The 20,879-nt window shown below is 44.0% G+C and overlaps 1 protein-coding gene across 1 annotated transcript in view; it reads right to left on the reverse strand.

The window, feature by feature from the left end:
- ARIH2 (ariadne RBR E3 ubiquitin protein ligase 2) overlaps positions 1-20,879 on the reverse strand; it is a 50,065-nt gene that overhangs the window by 13,006 nt on the left and 16,180 nt on the right. Inside the window, 4 exon segments of the mRNA XM_081106309.1 lie at positions 1,260-1,323; positions 3,952-4,019; positions 16,043-16,054; positions 16,056-16,088. Of these exon segments, the coding sequence (XP_080962435.1) occupies positions 1,260-1,323; positions 3,952-4,019; positions 16,043-16,054; positions 16,056-16,088 (177 nt within the window).

Here is a 20,879-nt window from a genome sequence, read left to right on the forward strand (position 1 = left end):
CTGGCAGCAGTCTGATGATGCCAGGCTGAAAAGCTCAGGGTTTCAGAGCTGTCAAGGCCCTCAGAGGCCTTTCAATCCACCTCTCTGAACGGCTACAGGGTTTCTTTTGTGAAGTGCCCCATCCAGCAGAGCCCAGCGCGGCCCCCAGCTGGTGCTGCAAGCCCCGTCACAGGGCTCTGAGCGTGCGCACAGCTCCCCATGGCTGCGCTGGGCTCCGCTCCTCAGACGGTCGGCTTGTCTCCTCGCTTGGCGTGCCCAAAACACAAAGTGTTATTTCTTCTTCCAAGTTACAGCACAGCCTTCACACATGGAAGAGATGTCACATGCAATTAATTTACAAGGATGACGAAGACTCCTACTGGGCAAGAAAACTTCTTGGAGGTGGGCAAACAACCCTAAAGCCGGGTTCCAGGATCGATGCCATGCGACACAAACTGGCAGACACAGACAATCTGGGTCCCCATGGCCAAAACTACACAACCCATGGACAAGCCCACTACGAGCTTATCTTAGGTTCCTGTTAGTTCCCTGGAAATACAAAACACAATTTGAGAAAAAGAACTGTGTTCCCATGCTGATCCAGTCTGTGCCTGGGTGTTTTCTACGTAAGAGGCTGCAGACGTTATGTGGTGATCTGAGCTCCAAATCTCTCTCCTAAGGGCTCTTTCACCACGGCCCTCATTCATTTGACACGTTTGCTGAACTTGTACACACAGGGAATGGCTGGTACTGTAGCATGTAGGATATGGTTCCTATCCTCGGAGCACTTACAGCGAGGCAGGGAAAAGATGACTGAATCACCACCACATACACGTGAAGGTTTAAAGATATAACCAGAGGATTTTGCAGGGAGTGATCACAGGAGACAGGCTTTGTGAGAGACATTTTGGATTTGGGTCTTTAAAAGTGAGTTTCATTCCCACAAACAAAGATGGGGACAGGGTCTGAGCATTCCAGGCCAGGGGGGCACAGCAGAGGCAGAGGCGGGCGGTGGGCGGGGAACCCCGGCCCCGCGGGGATGGAGTGCAGGCTGTGTGTGAGCGCAGAGTGAGCATGGCTGGAGAGGCCCCTGCAGCGGCAATGCTTTGCTCCTCATCTACGAGGACACTTTTCACACTACCACGGACAGGGGATGTGGGCCGAGGCGGGAAGAGCGGGGGCCTGTTACCCTATGAACCAAGCAGGAGGCTCTCAGCGGCACCGTGAGCCACAGCGAGAGCCCTGCTCGGGGAGGTCTTCCTCAAGTCGGATACACTCACATGTTTCGATGGACTGGGCTGAACTCGAGCTTCAACAAGCAGCTGAGCAGAGTTAGACTTGTATCTACAAAACAGGAGGCAGAAGTGAAGGGAATCAGAAACTGAAGGCAAACATGGTTACCTCTGAATAAAAACCAACACGTGCTGCAGGTGCACTAAAATGTCTTTGTCTAATTACCACCTCACAGAACCAAGCTTCCTTTTGCCTTCGTGCAAATACTTTTTCAGTTTTTTTTAGCTCTCAATTGTATGAGAATAATAACCCTGCCTCCAAGGCAGTGAACTGTAAGAAAAATACTCATGAAGGATCTTTTCTGGTTTACATTCCGTTCTGGAAATAAAGGTAAAAATCTCTTTATTGACATCAGAATAGGGAAGGAGATCTTGAGACAAAGAAAATGCACAGCAAAAGGAAAACTGAAAAATTCTGTGACATTTAAGAACTTTGGTTCATCGGGAGGAACCATCAAGTAAAAAGCCCAGATACAAACTGGAAGATCATTCAATGCCTATCCTGGCAAAGGACTGATATTCAGAATAAAAAACCAGAAACTCCTGAAAGTCCATCTGTCTTTGGTGTCTTGGTAATGTGCCTCAATGAGCCTGGGCTTTGTGTAGCACTTTTGTTGCCACATAATAGTTTTTATTTCTAAATGTATTTATGCCAAACCTCATTCCAGATACAAGATACAAAAGACAAAATAACAATAAAAATGGGCAACAGAGAGAACAGGCATTTCACAGAAGAGGAAGCACAAATGACCATTACACATAAGAAAAGATGCTCAACCTCCTTAATAATCAGGAAAATTGAAATTAAAAACAATTAGATGCCATGTACACCCACCAGATGGTAAAACTTTAAACGTGGCTGTATCAGGAACATGCCTGTATCACTGTGGGCAGGTAACACGGTATGATCACTTTGGGAAACACAGTGGCATTGATTAGCAAAGTTTTAGAAACACACACCCAATAGACCAGTAACTCCCTCCTGTTCTGAACCCTACAAAAATCAGGTTACGCCGGGAGTCACGGACAAGTTTTCAAAGCTGCATTACTTGTAACAGCAAAAGACCCCAACCAAACACAAAAACAACCCTCACCAATGGTTTTCTGAAAGGATTCATAGGATGTCATAAAATGCAACCTTGTTTGTAATTTTAAAACTTAAAAACACTTACAGCATGATTATATGTCTGTAGATTTCTAAAAACATACTAAACTAAAATCCACATAATTTAAGAAAAAATAAGAAAATGATCAATACCAAACTGAAGATGCGAGTGCCTGGGGCGGAAGGAAGGGGCGTGGCAGGCAGGCATGGCCGCCGAGGCCCTCCCTCTGAGTGAAGGCCAGAGGGCTTCCCATTTCGCTGGGCACTCAGAAGAGTATTTGCTTTATTCTCCTCTAACGCCTACACACAGCACGTACACATGTGCGTGCGCACACATTCACATACACACATTTCTGAAAAAGCACTATTTCAGCATAAAAATTTAATCCCTTCTGGAGTGAGGTTTGGCATAAATACTTTTAGAAATAAGAACAACCATCATGTGGCAATAAACGTGCTACACAAAGCCCAGGAAACACATGACCACGACACAGGACCCTGAGCGGGAAGGTGATGTCTCAGATGTGTGTCGTCCTGACCCACCTTCCCGTTTTCACTCCAACCACCCACCTCTCATCCCAAATTACGCTCAAGAGTGTGGACAGTGAGAGCCCCACGGAACCCATGTGGTCCCAGAGTCCGGGCAGTGACAGGGTGCAGACCTGGCAGCTCATCCGGCCTCTCGCTGAGCCGGCTCTGGCGTGAGGAGAGTGCGGTGAGTAATGAGCGCTCGGCTGGCGTGGCCACCCAGCTGCCCAGCCTGAGGAAGGAAAGGCATGACCTTGCTCTGCATTTACAGGGGGTCGCACCGCAGGAGAACTGCCCGGGTGTGGAAGGGCAGGGCCTGAAGACACCTTATCTCTAGGACTCTGGCTGCTGCTGCTACTGATTGAAGGTAGAGCCGGGGGCATCTGCCATACCTCCTACAATTCACAGAACAGTCTCCCCACAACGAAGAGTTATGTAGCCCAAATGTCAACAGTGCTGAGGACAGACACTGAGCTAGACAGAAGCACTGGCCTCTAAGGCGGGGGGGAGGGGTGGAGTGTCCTAGGAAATGTCTCCAGGGGACCAGGGGGGGAGAAACCCCTCCTCCTCACAACTTCCAGTGTCTTGAGACTCCAAATCTGGAGGTGGGTGGTAAACTGACCAATTACCTTTGCTCAAGCTAATATGTGATACGCGATGGTGCATTCCTAAGTTGATGTACCCAAAAGAAATAACCTGAGATGTTGGCAAGTGTTATCTAGAAGGGTACTCACTACAAATTGATTAACAAGGGCACAAAAAACCTGAACTTCATTGTCCAACAACAGGGGTTTGAACAAAGTATGAAACATCTATATGATCAGATACTGTGGCAGCAAATAACCAGTAGAAAAAATATGCTGAAAGATATATGGGGAAATGTTCAACATATATTGAGAGAAAAAATACATACAATATGATCCAGTGTTTTAAAAATATAATATGCATATTGTAAGGATATACTCCAAAATGCAAATAGCACCACTGCGTGGGCGGGCAGAGAGAGCAGCTATGGGTGATGCCACCTCTCCTCCCCAAACAGCTTACCTGTCCAATATCTCTGCAACTTGCCAGTGGAAATTAACTAATATAAGTTTAGCAACTGAATGAGACACCTAGAAAGAAGAAAGAAAAAGTCAAATGATGGCTGTCGTTTCGCTCCGAGCGCCACACTGAGAAGCGCACACTGTCTACAGCAGGCACAGGCTGGATTTTAAATTCTTCTTCTTGGGGCTCTGCTTTGTCTTTTCAGTTCAGACTCTTATGATCCCAGTGATCTCCTGGATCTCTTTAATTTTTCTATCTTTGTTTTCATTAATGACCCTAAGAAATTAGTTTAAACTGCAACTTAAGCCAAACCACCCTGTATACAGTAAATAACTCTTCAGCATCCAATTTAAGCAAAACGGCGATGGGCTCCCTAACATGATGCATGTTCCCTCAAGCTGCGGTAGGAGGCCACACCTGGGAAGTGCACCTCTTGATACACCTGTTACCTGCAGAAAATCTCCAGGCTTGGAATTCTCGTATAAACCCAGCAAAACAAAACAGAACAAAACTAATGCAAAATGCCATTTGAAATCTCCACGTGCCCGGCAGCCAGCGAGCCCGAACCAAAGGCCATTTAGAAGTCTGTGGCAGGAGCCTGCAGTCCTTTTAACGCAGTGCTTGTGGCCACCAAAGAGCCCCAGAAGGGGCTCTGAGCTAGCTCCTCTGCTTCAGTGAATTTTTCTGAGGAAATGACAGGGTCTGTGTGAACCCTAGTGTTTTTATCGGAGTAAAAAAATAAAAATGACCTAAATGCCTAACAAGAAGGAAACGTGTGACAGATTCACACAATGGACTACTATGTAGTCACTGAAAAGGATGCTGCAGAAGTAAGTGTGTTGACATGGAAAGTTCACTTTTTCTTTTTATTGATTTCACAGAGGAAAGGAGAGAGAAGTATCAATGATGAGAGAGAATCATTGATAGGCTGCCTCCTGCACGCCCCCGACCTGGGATAGGGCTGGCAACCCGAATCGTGATCTCCCTGTTCATAGGTCAATGCTCAATCACGGAGCCACATCAACTGAGCCAGACGTTCACATTTTAATATTATGCTAAAGAAGCCAGTAGTAAGAGAGCATGTATGTTACAGCCACCATATCTTGTTATTTGGGGAAGTTATAAGCTAGTTATAAAACAGGCCACCTTGAGCGTCAGGACGGGGCAGGCGGGGGGCACAGAAGGGGAAGGTGTGTCTGGACCTGGGGCAGGCTTTCTAGAGGGAATGCTGCGCAGCATGGCGGGCTACTGGGCCCAGAGGAAGGAGGGGCCAGGAGGGCACTGGCCTCTGAGGGGGGGGGGTCTAGGAAATGTCCCCAGGAGACCAGGGGGTCGAAACCCCTCCTCCTCACAACTTCCAGTGTCTTGAGACACTGGCGTTCTGCTCCCTGGATGGTTGAAAAGAGGATCCAAGGATCTGTAAGGCAGAGCTCAAGCCACTCCTGGAAGAAGACAGGTGCACCCGACCAACAGTGGCACGTTCCAGTGCGCAACCCGTGGCAAAGGCTGTGCAGCGAATGACGGCCTGCCTGTCCGAAAGCCCAGGCACGTCTGGAGAAAACCAAGGACTCAGGGCAGCTTGCTTCGTGAAGGGGAGGGGACCCCACTTCCCTTCCACGCAAGACAAGAGGCATCGGACCCACGCATGTCGCTGTAGTATTTCCTTGTTGAGGCCCATGGGGACTTTAGGTCTCGGACTCCTGAACTATAGCTGACTAGTTGACATCTCTTCGAACTGTGGCCATAACCAAACTATTCCTCCACAGCAGACCACTATCACGAAATGAAAACACACAAAACATTTGGTCTAAACTTTAATGACTGTTTGAACGTAGCTTTTAGCTACAAAATTCGGTGGGTTTTTTTGGTTAACCATCATCCGAGGATATTTTTCCATTGGTTTTTAGAGAGAATGGAAGAAGAGAGAGGGAGAGGGGGGGGGGGGGAGAGAGAGAGAGAGAGAGAGAGAGAGAGAGAGAGAGAGAGATCAATGTGAGAGAGACACATCAACTGATGCCTCCTGCCCACGCCCCAACCAGGGCTGGGGATTGAGCCTACAATTGTGGTACATGCCCTTCAGATGGAATTGAACCCAGGACCCTTCAGTCTGCGAGCTGATGCTCTAGCCACTGAGCCAACTAGCTGGGCTACAGATCTTTTCTAAAAGCCAGATAGTGATACTGTTCAGGACGAGCTCCTTGCTGGAACTCCTAAGGATCTTCCATTTCTTACCCAAGGGGCCCTGTTAGTCTAGAGCAGGGGTGGGCAAACTTTTTGACTCGGGGGCCACACTGGGTTCTTAAACTGGACCAGAGGGCCGGAACAAAAGCATGGATGGAGTGTTTGTGTGAACTAATACAAATTCAAAGTAAACATCATTACATAAAAGGGTACAGTCTTTTTTTTTTTTAGTTTTATTCATTTCAAACGGGCCGTAGTTTGCCCACGGCTGGTCTATACCCACTGCTTTTTGTTCTGAATTCTAAGCGTCTGGCCATGCCATGGCTACTGGGTCCTGTAAAAGGCAATGAACTACGCAGGAAACCCAGAGGAGTCCTGGCCATGTCTGCAGCCACCTCCCCTCTCCACCTGGGTGGCTTAGGTGCAGCCTTTAAGGTGAGAGCTGGGGTCGGCTGCCTCACGGATCCGCAGACACAGACCCGGTCTGGTCACTGTGGCCACTCAATACTTCCTGATCACTCAGTTACATCATGTCTTTAATCTATGTATTTTCAAAATGTCATTTCCTGACCTTCCTGAAGAAAGAGTTTTAACTATACTTGGATGAGCCCTTGACCTCAACAGCACTCACAGCAGCAGAGCCTCAGAACTCACACACCACGCGCAGCCCAGCTCTGGAAAACAACGGGGCCCCGCTGAAAGGAATGGCGGGAAGCCCATGAATGATCAGCTCAGAAGACCTCAGAGCCGAATTTTGGTTGCGATCAGGTCATGTGACGAAAGGATGCATCTAGCACTGGATAAAACTGACAGTGGAGTGATGTGAACCTATTCTTTCAGCGCCAACAGCCAAAGAACACACCCAGATAAGCAAGATAGCAGGCACACACGCGTCCATACTGCCCACCAGCCACTCCTGTGGTTCATACATCATAGTGGGTGTGTGGGAGCGACTCACTGTAATGTCCACTGTCTAGCACAGAAACCTGAAGGAATTCTGAGACTGTTACTTGAAGCAAAATGCAGTGAGACTGTACCTTCCTTGCCCAGGAATAAACACCAGAGAAGTCAGCTTCCAAAAGACTGAGCACAGGCAGCCCAGGCAGGAGGAGAGGCACCTAGAATATTTACGCTAAGACAGTCTCCGCAGCGAAGCTGCCCCTCCCTGAGTTGGGTCACAAGAGAGAGAGCTGACGACACAGCCACGAGTTCCAGGGGCAGTGACTTCAGGTGTAACATGGGGCAGAAGGGGGGTGGTGGTAGTTAAGTCATCTTCAGCAGGTGGGCCAGGACAAACACTGTGATTGACATTTAAACCTTAAAGATAAGAATCTGTCTTTCTCAGAGTGCAACAGCTGAGCTCTCTAGATACGTAAGTTCTGAGCATTCATCCCATTAGCAGTGGTTCTCGACCTTCTGGCCCTTTAAGTACAGCTCCTCATGTGGTGACCCCAACCATAAAATTATATTCGTTGCTACTTCATAACTGTAATGTTGCTACTGTTATGAGTCGTAACGTAAATATCTGATATGCAGGATGGTCTTAGGCAACCCCCAAAGGGGTCACGACCCACAGGTTGAGAACCGCTGCCTTCCTGTGAAGCTCCAGGAGCTCAGCAATCAGTGAATCTCTGAGGCAACAGCTGGCAGCGGCTTCCACCTCCTGTTGTGTTTAATTGTGGAAACAAAGAGTCCGTCAGGCAGATCAACATGAACTCTGGCTGATCTGTTTTGATCAAGAAACTAACAACTGTTAGTAGTCAGGGTTATATACAGTGACCCTTGAATTACACGGGTTTGAGCTGCACGGGTCCACTTACATACGGGGTTTCCAATCGACCTGTCCAGTTCAAACCAGTGTAGTCACACTGATTTGTGACTGTGCCCCTAACCCCTTGTACAGGGTCAACTGTATCATCTAGGACTTACATGAAAAGGTCAAACCTTTCCAAAAAAGAAAACGGGCCCAGGTACTAACTCAAAGCCAAAAGGACGAATGACTTAGGAAGGAGTACAGATGACCACGGCATATCCAAGCTAAATGCGCAGTTCTATTAGATCAACACGTAATAAGATTACAAGTCTTATTTGAGTTCTTGTTCTACTCCTGGAGACACTAATTGAAGAAAAGACTAGAAACGAAGCACTAGGAAGTTTCTTATATAAAAATGTGTCCTCCCAAGGTATTTATTTACTCACAGGTTAATCCGAGCCCTTTTAACTCAAAGAGATAGAGTCCACCATTCTCTCCACCTCCGGAACCAAAGGGGGTCCCTTTTCTCAATGGGATTGGGACCCCCTGGAATCTCACTGCAAACCCTAATCTGGTGAGACCTGTCCTTGAAGGCCACTTTGAACTTTAGTACACTTATAATAAGTTTATTTTTTAAAATATATTTTTATTGATTTTTTTACAGAGAGGAAGGGAGAGGGATAGAGAGTTAGAAACATCGATGAGAGAAACATCGATTCAGCTGCCTCCTGCACACCCCCCACTGGGGATGTGCCCGCAACCCAGGTACATGCCCTTGACCGGAATCGAACTCAGGACCCTTCAGTCCGCAGGCCGACGCTCTATCCACTGAGCCAAACCGGTTAGGGCTATAATAAATTTAAAACAAAGACAATCTATCCCCCCGCAAAAATGATGTTAAACTACATACAAGAAGCAACCAATGACAGCATAAAGTGGAACAACAAATCAACGTTTCTCTCTCTTAAATAAATCAATACATTTTACTTAAAAAGTGAAAATTTGACAGTCTAGTGACTCTAGTTGATTCTTTAAAAAGTTCAACAAAGTTGATACAAACTTTAGTTTAGAACTTAAGAATACAAGTTACCAAAACAGGGATGAAAGAGGGATTACCCCTAAACATCTTACAGATATTACAAGAAAAATAAGGTAATATTTTGAATAATCTAATTATAAAAATTTGGTATCTTAGATGATACTGACAAATTCCCTGAAAAACACTTATCAAAACTGACACATAATTAAAAAGAAAAACTGAACAGCTCTGTATCTATGAAAGACATTGAATTCATGATAAAAAAAAATGTTTCTCACAAAATTCCAGGCCCAGAAGTTTTTACTAGTGAAATCTATCAACAATAATCTTACACAAACACTTCTGGAATCTACAGGAGGAAGAAATACTACTTTCAAAGTCATTTTATGAGGCTAACATAACCCTGATACAAAATATGACAAAAATAACAAAAAGAAAAAAAGAAAATTACAGACCAGTATCTCCTATGAATATAACTACAAAAATCAACCCAAATATTTTAGTAAATTAAATCCAGCCAATTTAGAAAAAGGACAATGTATCATAACCAAGTGAGGTTTATCCCAGGAATGGAAAGCTGGTTTAATATTTGAAAACTCTTAATGTAATTCACCAAGTCAACAAAATAAAGGGGAGAAAAAACAATAATCACTTCAGAGATACAGAAAATCCATGGACAAAATTCAAATTCTCACCAAATTAGGAAGAAAAGAAAACTGCCTGAATCTAATATAGGTTGTCTAGGAAAACTATTTTACTCGATGATAAAATAGTGAATGCTAAGATCAGGAAAATGTCATGATGAAATCAAATGTCATGATGATCTTATTAACATTACATTAGAGGTCCTAGCCAGGGCAATAAAGCAAGGAAAAAGAAAAAAAGACACAAAATGATATAAGAAAAGATTGGAAATGAAGGAGCAATTCTGTCTCTATTCCCAGATAAAATGACAGCTTATGCAGAAAATCCTAGAAGAATTTATAAAATGATTTCTAGAATAAATAAATTTAGTAAGGCAGCCCTGACTGGTTTGGCTCAGCAGATAGAGCGTCGGCCTGCGGACTGAGGGGTCCCAGGTTTGATTCCGGTCAAGGGCATGTACCTGGGTTGCGGGCATATCCCCAGTGGGGGGCGTGCAAGAAAGAGGCAGCTGAATCGATGTTTTTCTCTCATCGATGTTTCTAACTCTCTATCCCTCTCCCTTCCTCTCTGTAAAATATCAATAAAATATATTAAAAAAAATTCAGTAAGGCAACAAAATATAAAGTCAATATACAAAAATCAAATGTATTTCTATACAGGAGCAAACAAATGAAAACTAAAATTTTAAACTGGTGAAATGTATTTTACTAATATATTTTACTTTGCCCCAAATATCTAATATATATTATTTCAACATGCAATCCACAAAAAATTTATTATGTTACATCCTTTCTAACCTAAGTCTTTAAAGTCCAATGTATTATTTTAGAATTACAGTACACATCAATTTAAAAAGACCACATTTCAAATACCCAATGGCTACATGTGGTCATAGCTACCATCCTATATAATAAAATGCTAATATGCAAATCGACTGAATGGTGGAATGACTGGTCACTATGACGTGCACTGACCACCAGGGAGCAGATGCTCAACACAGGAGCTTCCCCCCTGATGATCAGTGCGCTCCCACAGGGGGAGCGCCACTCAGCCAGAAGCCAGGCTCATGGCTGGCGAGTGCAGGTGGTGGCGGGAGCCTCTCCCACCTCTGCAGCAGCGCTAAGGATGTCTGACTGCCGGCTTAGGCCCGCTTCCCTGGGGGTAGTGGGCCTTAGCTGTCAGTCGGACATCCCCCGAGGGCTCCTAGATTACAAGAGGGCGCAGGCCAGGCTGAGGGAATCCCAGAGTGCATGAATTTTGTTCACCGGGACTTTATTACTGGATAAACACAGCTAATAGGCTAAACACAGCAATCAAAATTAATCAAACTCAAAGCAGGGTTGGGTTTTTTTTTTTGTACAAATTAATAGTTGATCCTAAAATGTGTGGTAATATAAAGAACCCAGAATAGCCCAGCCAGTGTGGCTCAGTGGTTGAGTGTCAACCTATAAACCAGGAATTCATGGTTCAATTCCCAGTCAGGACACATGTCCAGGCTGTGGTCTCGATCCCATGCAGGAGGCAGCTGATCCATGATTCTCTCATCCTGGATGTTTCTATCTCCCTCTCCCTTCCTCTCTGAAATCAATGCAAATATATTTTTTAAAAAAAAGAGGAAAAAAAAAAAGAACACAAAATATCCAAAGCAATCCTGAAAGAGAAGAGCAAAGGAGCAAAGCTGGAGGACTTCTATCACCTTGACTTCAAGACTTGCCATAAAGCTCCAGTAATCAAGACAATGGGGTACGTACTGGCTCAAGGACAGACATACAGATCAAAGAAACAGAAGAGAATCCAGAAGTGAACTCACACATTTATAGTGAATTTTCAACAAAGGTGTCAAGATAATCCAATGGAGGAAAAAACAGTATTTTCAAAACATGGTTTTAGAATAATCAAACATTATATAAAACACAGAATATAGATGCTTACTCCATACCACACAAAAATTAACTCAAAATAGTCCATATATTTAAATGTAAAATTGAAAACTATAAAACGTCTGAAAGAAAATTTTTGTGACCTTGGTTTAGGCAAAGATTCCTCAGATATAATAAAAGCACAATCCTTAAAAGGAAAAAAAAATCAATAAACTGGACTTCACCAAAATAACTTTTATCCTTCAAAGACATTAAGAAATGGAAGAGAAAAGCCACAGACTGGAAGCAAATAATTATAAATAATTATCTGATAAAGGACTTAATTCAAATTATATAAAGAACTCATGCAACTCAAGACAAACTCAATTTATTTTAAATGGGTAGAAGTTCTGAACACTTCACCAAAGAGAAGTATGAACAGGAAACAAGCACAAGAAAAGATCCTCAACATCATCAATCCTTAGGGAAATGCAAATTAAAACCACAAAATGCCATTTCACACTCACTGGAATGATTATAATCCAAAAGACTGACAATGCCAAGGGCCAGCAAGGATGTGGAGGAACTGGAACCCTTCTGTAATGCTGGTGGGGATGTAAAATTACTCGAAGAGTCACCTCAGAAAACAGTTTGGCGGGTTCTTGAAATGCTAAATATATTCTTACCATCTGACCTAGTAATCCCATTCCTAGATATCTATCCAAGAAAAAAAACAAACGTATCTTCATTTACAACCTTGGACATGAATGGTCATAGCAGCATATTTCATAATAGCCCAGAACTGGAAATAACCCAAATATCCATTAACTACTGCATGAATGGATCAATGAAATGTGGTACATCTATATAATAAAAAAGCATTCTTCAACAATAACAAGGAAAGCACTACTGACCTGATACAACACGGATGAACCTCAGAAACATTATGCTAAGTGAAGGAAGCCAGACACAAAGACTACACATTGTATAATTCCATTTATATGAAACTTCTAGAAAAGGCAAAAACACAGAGTCAGAAACATGGTCAGCAGTCCCCTGGGGCTGGGAGCAGGGGCTGACTACCAGTAGACAGAAGGGAACTTGAAGGAGATGAAAGTGTTCTATGACTCAGCTGCATAAATTTACTAAAACTCACCTAACAAGTATACTTTAAAATGTGTGAAGTTAATGAAATGTAAATAATACTTCAGTAAAGTTATATAAAAATAAAAGTGATTGATGAATAAAGCAAATGTAGCATAAGCTTAGCAACTGTGCCCTAGCTGGTTTGGCTCAGTGGATAGACAGTTGGCCTGAGAACTGAAGGGTCCCAGGTTCAATTCCTGATCAGGGCACATGCCTGGGTTGCAGGCTTGATGCCCAGTAGGAGGAGTGCAGGAGGTAGCCAATCAATGATTCTTTCTCATCATTGGTATTTCTATGTGTCTCCCTCTCCCTTCTCTGAAATCAATAAAAATATATTTTTAATTTTTTAAAAAAGCTTAGCAATTGTATAATCTAGATGACAGGAATATGGATGCCCCCTGTACAATTTTTAAAAAATATATATTTATTGATTTCAGAGAGGGAAGAGATAGAAACATCAATGATGAGAGAGAATCACTGACCAGCTGCTTTCTGCACGCCCCTCACTGGGGATCGAGCCTGCATCCCCGGGCATGTGCCCTGACCAGGAATTGAACCGTGACCTCCTGGTTCACAGGTCAATGCTCAACCACTGAGCCACACTGGCCAGCCTTACAATTCTTTAAACTTCTTTGTGTGTCTTCAATTTTTCATAATAGAAGTAAGAAGGAGAAAGTTTGCTAAATTGAATTTAAAGGAAATCACTTGCATAAACAAACACCACAGTAAACAAAGGGTTGGCCCTTATACTACTGCACTCAATAGCTTACTTCTCAAAAGGACAAATGCCCGTTCGGAGTTTTAACATAGTTTTGACCAAAGGTTAACTGATTCTCCGGCATGACTTTTAGAATAAATAGATAAAACTGCCACAAAGCCCTGTAATGCTGATGACTTCACAACGCGCTCTCTCTCTCTCTTGACCTCCCAGACCAAGCCTTCACAGCCGTCCCCTGGATGCTCTGCTCGCAGCCTGTCAGCTCCTGGGATGTTGCTGTTAAACAGGGCACCGCTCTCAGGCCCCCCTCTAAAAGCAATCACACTCCTGGAAGCTTTGGTCAGTAAATATGAGCCCCAAAGATAAAACTCCTCTCTCGCTTTGCCTGAGCTGAAAAAGGTGGGACAGGAAGGGTGAGCTGTGTATGAAGTTCACCAAAGACGGAGGGTGCCCTCAGGTCTGGGTGGTCCAGAGAAGGCTGTCAGTGTCAGAGATGGGTCAGAAAAGAGCCAACGGCAGCTCACCTCCCAGGCCCTTCCCCACTTCCCCTGGGCGCTAGAGCAGTGGTGGCGAACCTTTTGAGCTCGGCGTGTCAGCATTTTGAAAAACCCTAACTTCACTCTGGTGTCATGTCACATATAGAAATTTTTTGATATTTGCAACCATAGTAAAACAAAGGCTTATATTTTTGATATTTATTTTATATATTTAAATGCCATTTAACAAAGAAAAATCAACCAAAAAAATGAGTTCGCGTGTCACCTCTGACACACGTGTCATAGGTTCGCCATCACTGTCCTAGAGCCTGACCCACAAGGGCCAGAAGCCTCCGGGGAAGCTTGAAAGACCACGGCAGCGGTTCTCAACCTGTGGGTCGCGACCCCTTTGGCAGTCGAACGACCCTTTCACAGGGGTTGCCTAAGACCATCCTGCATGTCAGATATTTACATTACGATTCATAACAGTTATGAAGTAGCAACGAAAATAATTTTCTGGTTGGGTCACAACATGAGGAACTCTATTTAAAGGGCCAGAAGGTTGAGCACCACTGGACTAGGGCATCACCTGTAGTCACTTACCCTAACCCTGCTCTGCATTACCAATCCAAGCTGTTTGTTTTTTCTTTTGCTCATCTGGGGAGGGTTGCTATTTTTGTTTGTTTGTTTTGTTTTGTTTTTTCGATCTGGTTTTGCTTTGCCATTGCATTTATAACCTCAACACTCTCAGACATTGCCAGATCTGTCTTTCCGAAAGCAGCACTTAGGTACACGCATGTCAGAAAGGACTTTGCGGCTGCTCAGGTAACATCTGATGTCATCCTCCATGTTCTGTGTTCAGGACAGACACTTAAAAGGCATTTCCCTGACACAGTCCCTCAGGCATGTTCAGTAGCTCCCAGCTGTGCATAGACACCTAAGGAGGAGACCGATGCTGGGGAGTCAAGTTCTCCTGTTTGTTTGTTTGCTTGTTTAAAATAAAGAACGTAGTAGCCCTGGGCAGGCAGCTCAGTTGGTTAGAGCGCTGTCCCGATACACCAAGGTTGCGGGTTCAATCTCTGGTCTGAGCACATACAAGAATTAACCAATGAATGCATAAATAAGCCCAACAACAAATCCACGTTTCTTTCTCTCCCTCTCCTTCTTCTCTCTAAAATCAATAAATAAACACACAAAAAGAACATAGTAAATGTGCCACACACTTCTCTTTCCTAATTAGGGGAAATCCAGGGTATGGACCAATGATGCTAAGTGTTTATGAATGCGTGTGCTGCTGTTACCAGCAAGCAATTCCTGACATGGTTAACAGAGCCCAAGTCCACAGCATTTCTTTAGCTATTCTGGAGGCATTTTCTTCTATGATCTAAGTGCTTCCTTCAGTGATTAGAGAAATAGTCTAAACGTCTAACTGTCGGCTTGGAATGGGAAACACCCTGGTAAGATAAATCTTCTGAATCTGTGTGGCCTCTGAGCCGCTCATTAGCAGGAAACAGCTGAAGGGTTTTAAGAGCTTGTATAGGGCAACGCCAGAAGCAATCAGGTGACCAGCTCATGCTTCAGCAATTCTGTGACCTGCTGCCCCCACTCTAGGTTTCAGCTTCACTGTGTGTGTTCTCTCTGTGAGGTCCCTAAGCAGAGAGCACTGTGGTAAAATAGTTTTTCAAATCACAAGTCCCCAAGTCCTCCTGAAGTATGTTAGTCAAGGAGCCACAAATTTCTTCTCGTTTCCAACAATCCTCCACCCCCCAAAAAAAGTCAAGTCTCTATCAGAATTTCGTATTAATCATTGGAACAAACATTTCTTGATCCCCTGACCACAAAGAACTTAAAGTGCCAGGGGAGAGAAATCCTCCTACTGAAGGAAACGTTAAGTACACATGGCATTCCGGTCCCTGTCTACTGCACAATCTATCCTTGAAGAAAAATGTTTTAAGAACTTCAGGAAATTTAACTGTTGCTGCTTGACATCCCAGAGCACTTGGATAGTGTATGTTTATTATTCAAAATAATGCACAGAAAAGGCTAAACTGCTGTAAGGATCACGGTACCTAATGAACAGCCTGTGCTTCTGGCATTCCCCAAGGAAACCCAGGAGTACGTCAGTTGCTTCCTCCTCTTTCCAGCCTCCTATCGCTGGCTCACTCTGTCCAGCCGTCGGGAACAAGTTAACAACACAGCTTGCAAATAGGTGTCTCCCCCAGCAAAAAGAATCCAGCAGCCCACCAACACTGTCACAGCCCTTCCCACACTTACCAGTGCCATAGGGAGGATGCAGCTGATGGCAGTGAGCATCAACGGCCTGAAAAAATACAGGTGGTAGTTTCAATTTTTATTTAGAATTCTTACTCGCCAACTGCCTGAAATCTTTTAAGGCTACAGGAATGGGCTCCATGTCTCAGCCTGTGTTAAGCCACTTTGTGGTCCAATGACATTTGTTAACACTCGTAGTCATTCACTACACAGCAGAGATGAAGGAAAGGAGTGAACTATGGGCTAGCTTCTGGGACTGGGGTAGAAAGGGACATGATATAGAAAAACTAGCCTAATGAGGTCAAGATGGAAGGAGTCAGGTCTTAGGGGATCAGGGGTGAGGCAAGACGGTACTAAAGGGATAAGAGGAAGAAACAAGGTTAAAGCAGAGACAAAGGAGTAAGTGAACACCACCCAAGAACGGGGCAAAATCGGCAAAAATGGTGGTAGTGGGTTCCAGCAGGCCTCTGACCTTAGGCAAGGCTTCCCCTAAAGTCTAACTTATCTGGTAGGCCTTTGCCTCTCCCATACTTCACGCCTACATACTCTCAGCCTCTAAAAGGTCATCTCTTTGGCCCATGATCATAAACTTGCTTCCTTTCACTTTTTCTTTAAGGGTCTCCATGGAAGGAGGGCTGACATGTAATTGAGGCACCTACATGTTATATGTGCTCTTAAAAAAATCTATTAATAAACATAATATGGTCTCTGATCATTAAAAAAACTAAAGACCTCATATAACAAAGTTTTTTATGCAAAATATAATAAAGCAAAAAATATGAAAGTCATCATTCTTTGACGATGAAGGTACTTTTTTTTAATTATGAAAAATTCCAAGCAACTACAACAGTGAAGAGTGAAATGAAATCCATGTGCTCATTACCTAGCTCCAACACGACTCACGGCCAAGCCCACTGTGACTGTGCCTCACCTACCCCCTGCCCTCTGGATTATTGTGAAGTCAATCCCAGCCAGCATATCTTTTAGGGCACATTTCAATGAAAATCCTCTGGAAAGTATTTAGTGCAAAATGCTGGTAACAGCCCTTCTAAAATTCTAAAAAGTTTTCGGGGGATGGGGAGGGTGCCATATAAGCAAGATGACCATCATTTCTGCAAACTCAGGTCATGCCCAGTAACCACAGCCTAAATTAGTGATGGTGAACCTAGGACACGCGTGTCAGAGGTGACACGCGAACTCATTTTTTTGGTTGATTTTTCTTTATTAAATGGCATTTAAATATATAAAATAAATATCAAAAATATGTCTTTGTTTTACTATGGTTGCAAATATCAAAAATTTCTATATGTGACACGGCACCAGAGTGAAGTTAGGGTTTTTCAAAATGCTGACACGCCAAGCTCAAAAGGTTCGCCATCACTGGCCTAAATACAGGCAGACAGGGTTGATATGCAATAAACTGCACATAGGACTAAAAGCCAAGTTTCCTACCATGCTCCTACAGCCACAAGCCCATCCTGACAAGAATGGTATCAAACAATGCTGTCTCTTCTGGCTACTGCTACTGTGAAGAGAGGCAAAGGGGCAGGAGTATCAAGTGCCATCTAGGCAGTACCGTCCAGGCCCCGTCTTCCAGAGGACAAAGCAGGGGCTAGCACACCTCACTGACAAAGCCACAGACTCCAGCAGCGTGTTTCAAAGACAGACCTAGTGACTGCTATCCTTCTCTATGCTCAAAGCAGATAATGCTATTTTTATACCCTTTCTGTTTATGTAAATGTCCATCAGAATGGAAGCTCCTTGAGGGTGGGGTATTAAAAATATATATTTCCATTTATTTCAGAGGGAAAGGGAGGAGAGACAGAAACATCAATGATGAGAGAGAATCTGATCTGCTGCCTTCTGAACACCCCCTACTGGGGACCGAGCACACACTGTGACCTCCCGGCTCACAATTTACTGCACTGGCCAGTCTGGCTACCCTGTTGGAGTGTCATTCCTTACATCAAAAAGCGGAGGCGAGTTCTGCCCAAGCTGGTTTGGCTCAGTGGATAGGCATCGGCAGGCGGACTGAAGAGTCCCATGTTCGGTTCTGGTAAGGGACACATGCTTGAGTTGCAGGCTCGACCCCAGTGGGGGGCGTGTGAGAGGCAGCCAATTAATGATTCTTCTCATCGTTGATGTTTCTATTGCTCTCTCCCTCTCCCTGCCTCTATGAAATCAATAAAATATAAAATAAAATAAAAAGGTGGCAGGTTCAATCCAGTTGGAGCACATGCAAGAGGCAGCCGGTCGACATTTCACTTTCAGATCGATGTTCCCCACCCCACCCCGCCCCCTTCTTCTAAAAATCAACAAAAACAAAAGAATACTTCCCTTCTCTGCCACACCCAAGCACCGGGGCCTATATGCTGACCCCACCCTCGGCCTGTGTCCTGTGGGCACATCCAAATGCTCCCAGCAGCCCAGGCGGACACCAAGGTTTGCAGGCCGCAGGGCACGCAGAAGAGGCCATCACAGCTCTCTGAGGAAGGTTTATACGTAAAAAGGGTGGCGGCCAAGAGATCCGCGGGGGCGGCAGGAGGGCCAGAAAGGCTGACAGGTTTGAGGAGGCAGAAATGAAACCTGGGTTAGGAAGGAGTTCGGGCTGGAGGAGCCACTTTAAATTTTTCAACAGAGCAAGGTCATCAACATGGTGCTTTCAGCAGATACACAAGGAGAACGTGAAAAAGAAGTAACAAGGGTTTCACTTATTTGTGCCTCCTCTGTCGCCATTTTAAACAAGAAGGGGCAGAGACTAAAGGCAAAGAGATGCCTCAGTTATTCTATGGCAGAGAAGAAACTATCTCCCCAGGCTGTTGTTTACTGTCTAGCATCAATCTAAAATTCAAAACAAGAGAAGACACTCGGGAAACACTTGTTTATTGGGAATAAACAAACTCTTAACCCATCCCAACTACTAATGAACGAAGAAAGCCACATGGCTCATAAAAAGTACTTTGATTAAAAAGAGCACCTGCCACCCCTCACCCCCCCACCCCACCCTCCCAGGCTCCCATCCGGGAGAAATCCCTACCAGGCTTTGTCTAGGCCAGCGATGGCGAACCTTCTGAGCTTGGCGTGTCAGCATTTTGAAAAACCCTAACTTCACTCTGGTGCCGTGTCACATATAGAAATTTTTTGATATTTGCAACCATAGTAAAACCAAGATTTATATTTGTGATATTTATTTTATATATTTAAATGCCATTTAACAAAGAAAAATCAACCAAAAAAATGAGTTCATGTGTCACCTCTGACATGCGTGTCACAGGTTCGCCATCACTAGTCTAGGTCCTCCTGGTTGTCACCAACATGGCTGAGCGTGTGCATCGTTCCCCACCAGGTGTAGTTTACTTCTACCACTCCCTGCCTCCCCCTTCCAAGCCCAACTTTTTAATGTTTAAACCACTATTTTCAGTTCCTCTATTGATTACTTTTCTAACTTTAAGACATTGTTTACAAGACCAGAATTGCAGATTTTTTCTTTGTGCTTCCAATGTTACTAGCCGTGGGCCACTCAAAGGAGAATGTTCATACATTGTCTTTAGTCACCGAGAACTATTCATACTGTGTCACATAGTGTTTGCTTTACATCTGGCTCATGATTTTGTGTGCAGTTTTTCTGCTTTGCCTGGGAATTCTAATTCCCTCATCCCTAGAAAAGAATTCTATGGTTTCTTCACCGTATCCCAACCATCTTCCAGCTGCTTCGTTCCGCTTACTGCCTGGAACCTACCCTACTCCTATTCCTGAAGAAGTTTTTCTTGGATCCCACCAAAATTCTGTTCAAATGTGGGCTACTCCGCACGCCTGTGGTACAGGTGGCATCGTGAGACTTTTCAGCCGACTACTAGATTAGTTCAACCACTTCTTGAATCTTTTTTTTTTTAAATATATTTTATTGGTTTTTTACAGAGAGGAAGGGAGAGAGATAGTTAGAAACATCGATGAGAGAGAAACATCGATCAGCTGCCTCCTGCACATCTACTGGGGATGTGCCCGCAACCCAGGTACATGCCCCTGACCGGAATCGAACCTGGGACCCTTCAGTCCGCAGGCCGACGCTCTATCCACTGAGCCAAACCGGTTTCGGCCACTTCTTGAATCTTTATTTTCCTCTTTTTAAATTTTCATCTGCAAGTAAATACATCAGCAAAGTTAAAAGGGAAATAAATATCGAAAGTCCTTGATGTCTGAAAATGCGTTTACTTTGCAATGACAGAATTCTAGGTTCGAAACCAGTGTACTCAGTGCTCTGAAGACGCGGCTGTGCTGTCTTGGTTGTCGCTGCTGCTGCGGAGACATCTGGTTCCATTTCTTTTAGCAGACCGCACATCTTTATGGAAACTTTCAGGGTTTTCTGTCCATCTTGTTTTTCTGAAACATCACAGTGACAATTCTAGCAGCAGGTCTTTATTCTTTTGGGCAATGGATAGACCCTTTCAATATAAAGACTGCTCTTTTCTTTAGCGCCTGGAAATGTTCTTCTTACAGTTTTTAATATTTTCCTCCTTGCAATTCCTTGTTCCCACTTCCCAGAAATTCTAGTAGATGCGGGATCTCTAGATTGATCCTCTATGTCTCTTTTTCCCACACATTATTTGCCTGTTATTTTGAGAGATTTTCTTGATTTATCTTCTGATCTATCTACAGAATCTTTTTTAACTTGGCAAGCCCATAATTCATCTTCACAAGCTCTTTTTATTTTGATTGTTTTTTCCTGATGGCATGTTATTGTTTTATAGATGCCACATCTTCTTGAATATTTTGGAAGAATACTAAATAGTATGCTTTTAAAAACAAGCCAAATTATCTAATGGTCTGTTTCAGTTAAGGT

Source organism: Myotis nattereri (genome assembly GCF_964212035.1).
Source record: "Myotis nattereri genome assembly, chromosome: 14".
Lineage (NCBI taxonomy): Eukaryota > Metazoa > Chordata > Mammalia > Chiroptera > Vespertilionidae > Myotis > Myotis nattereri.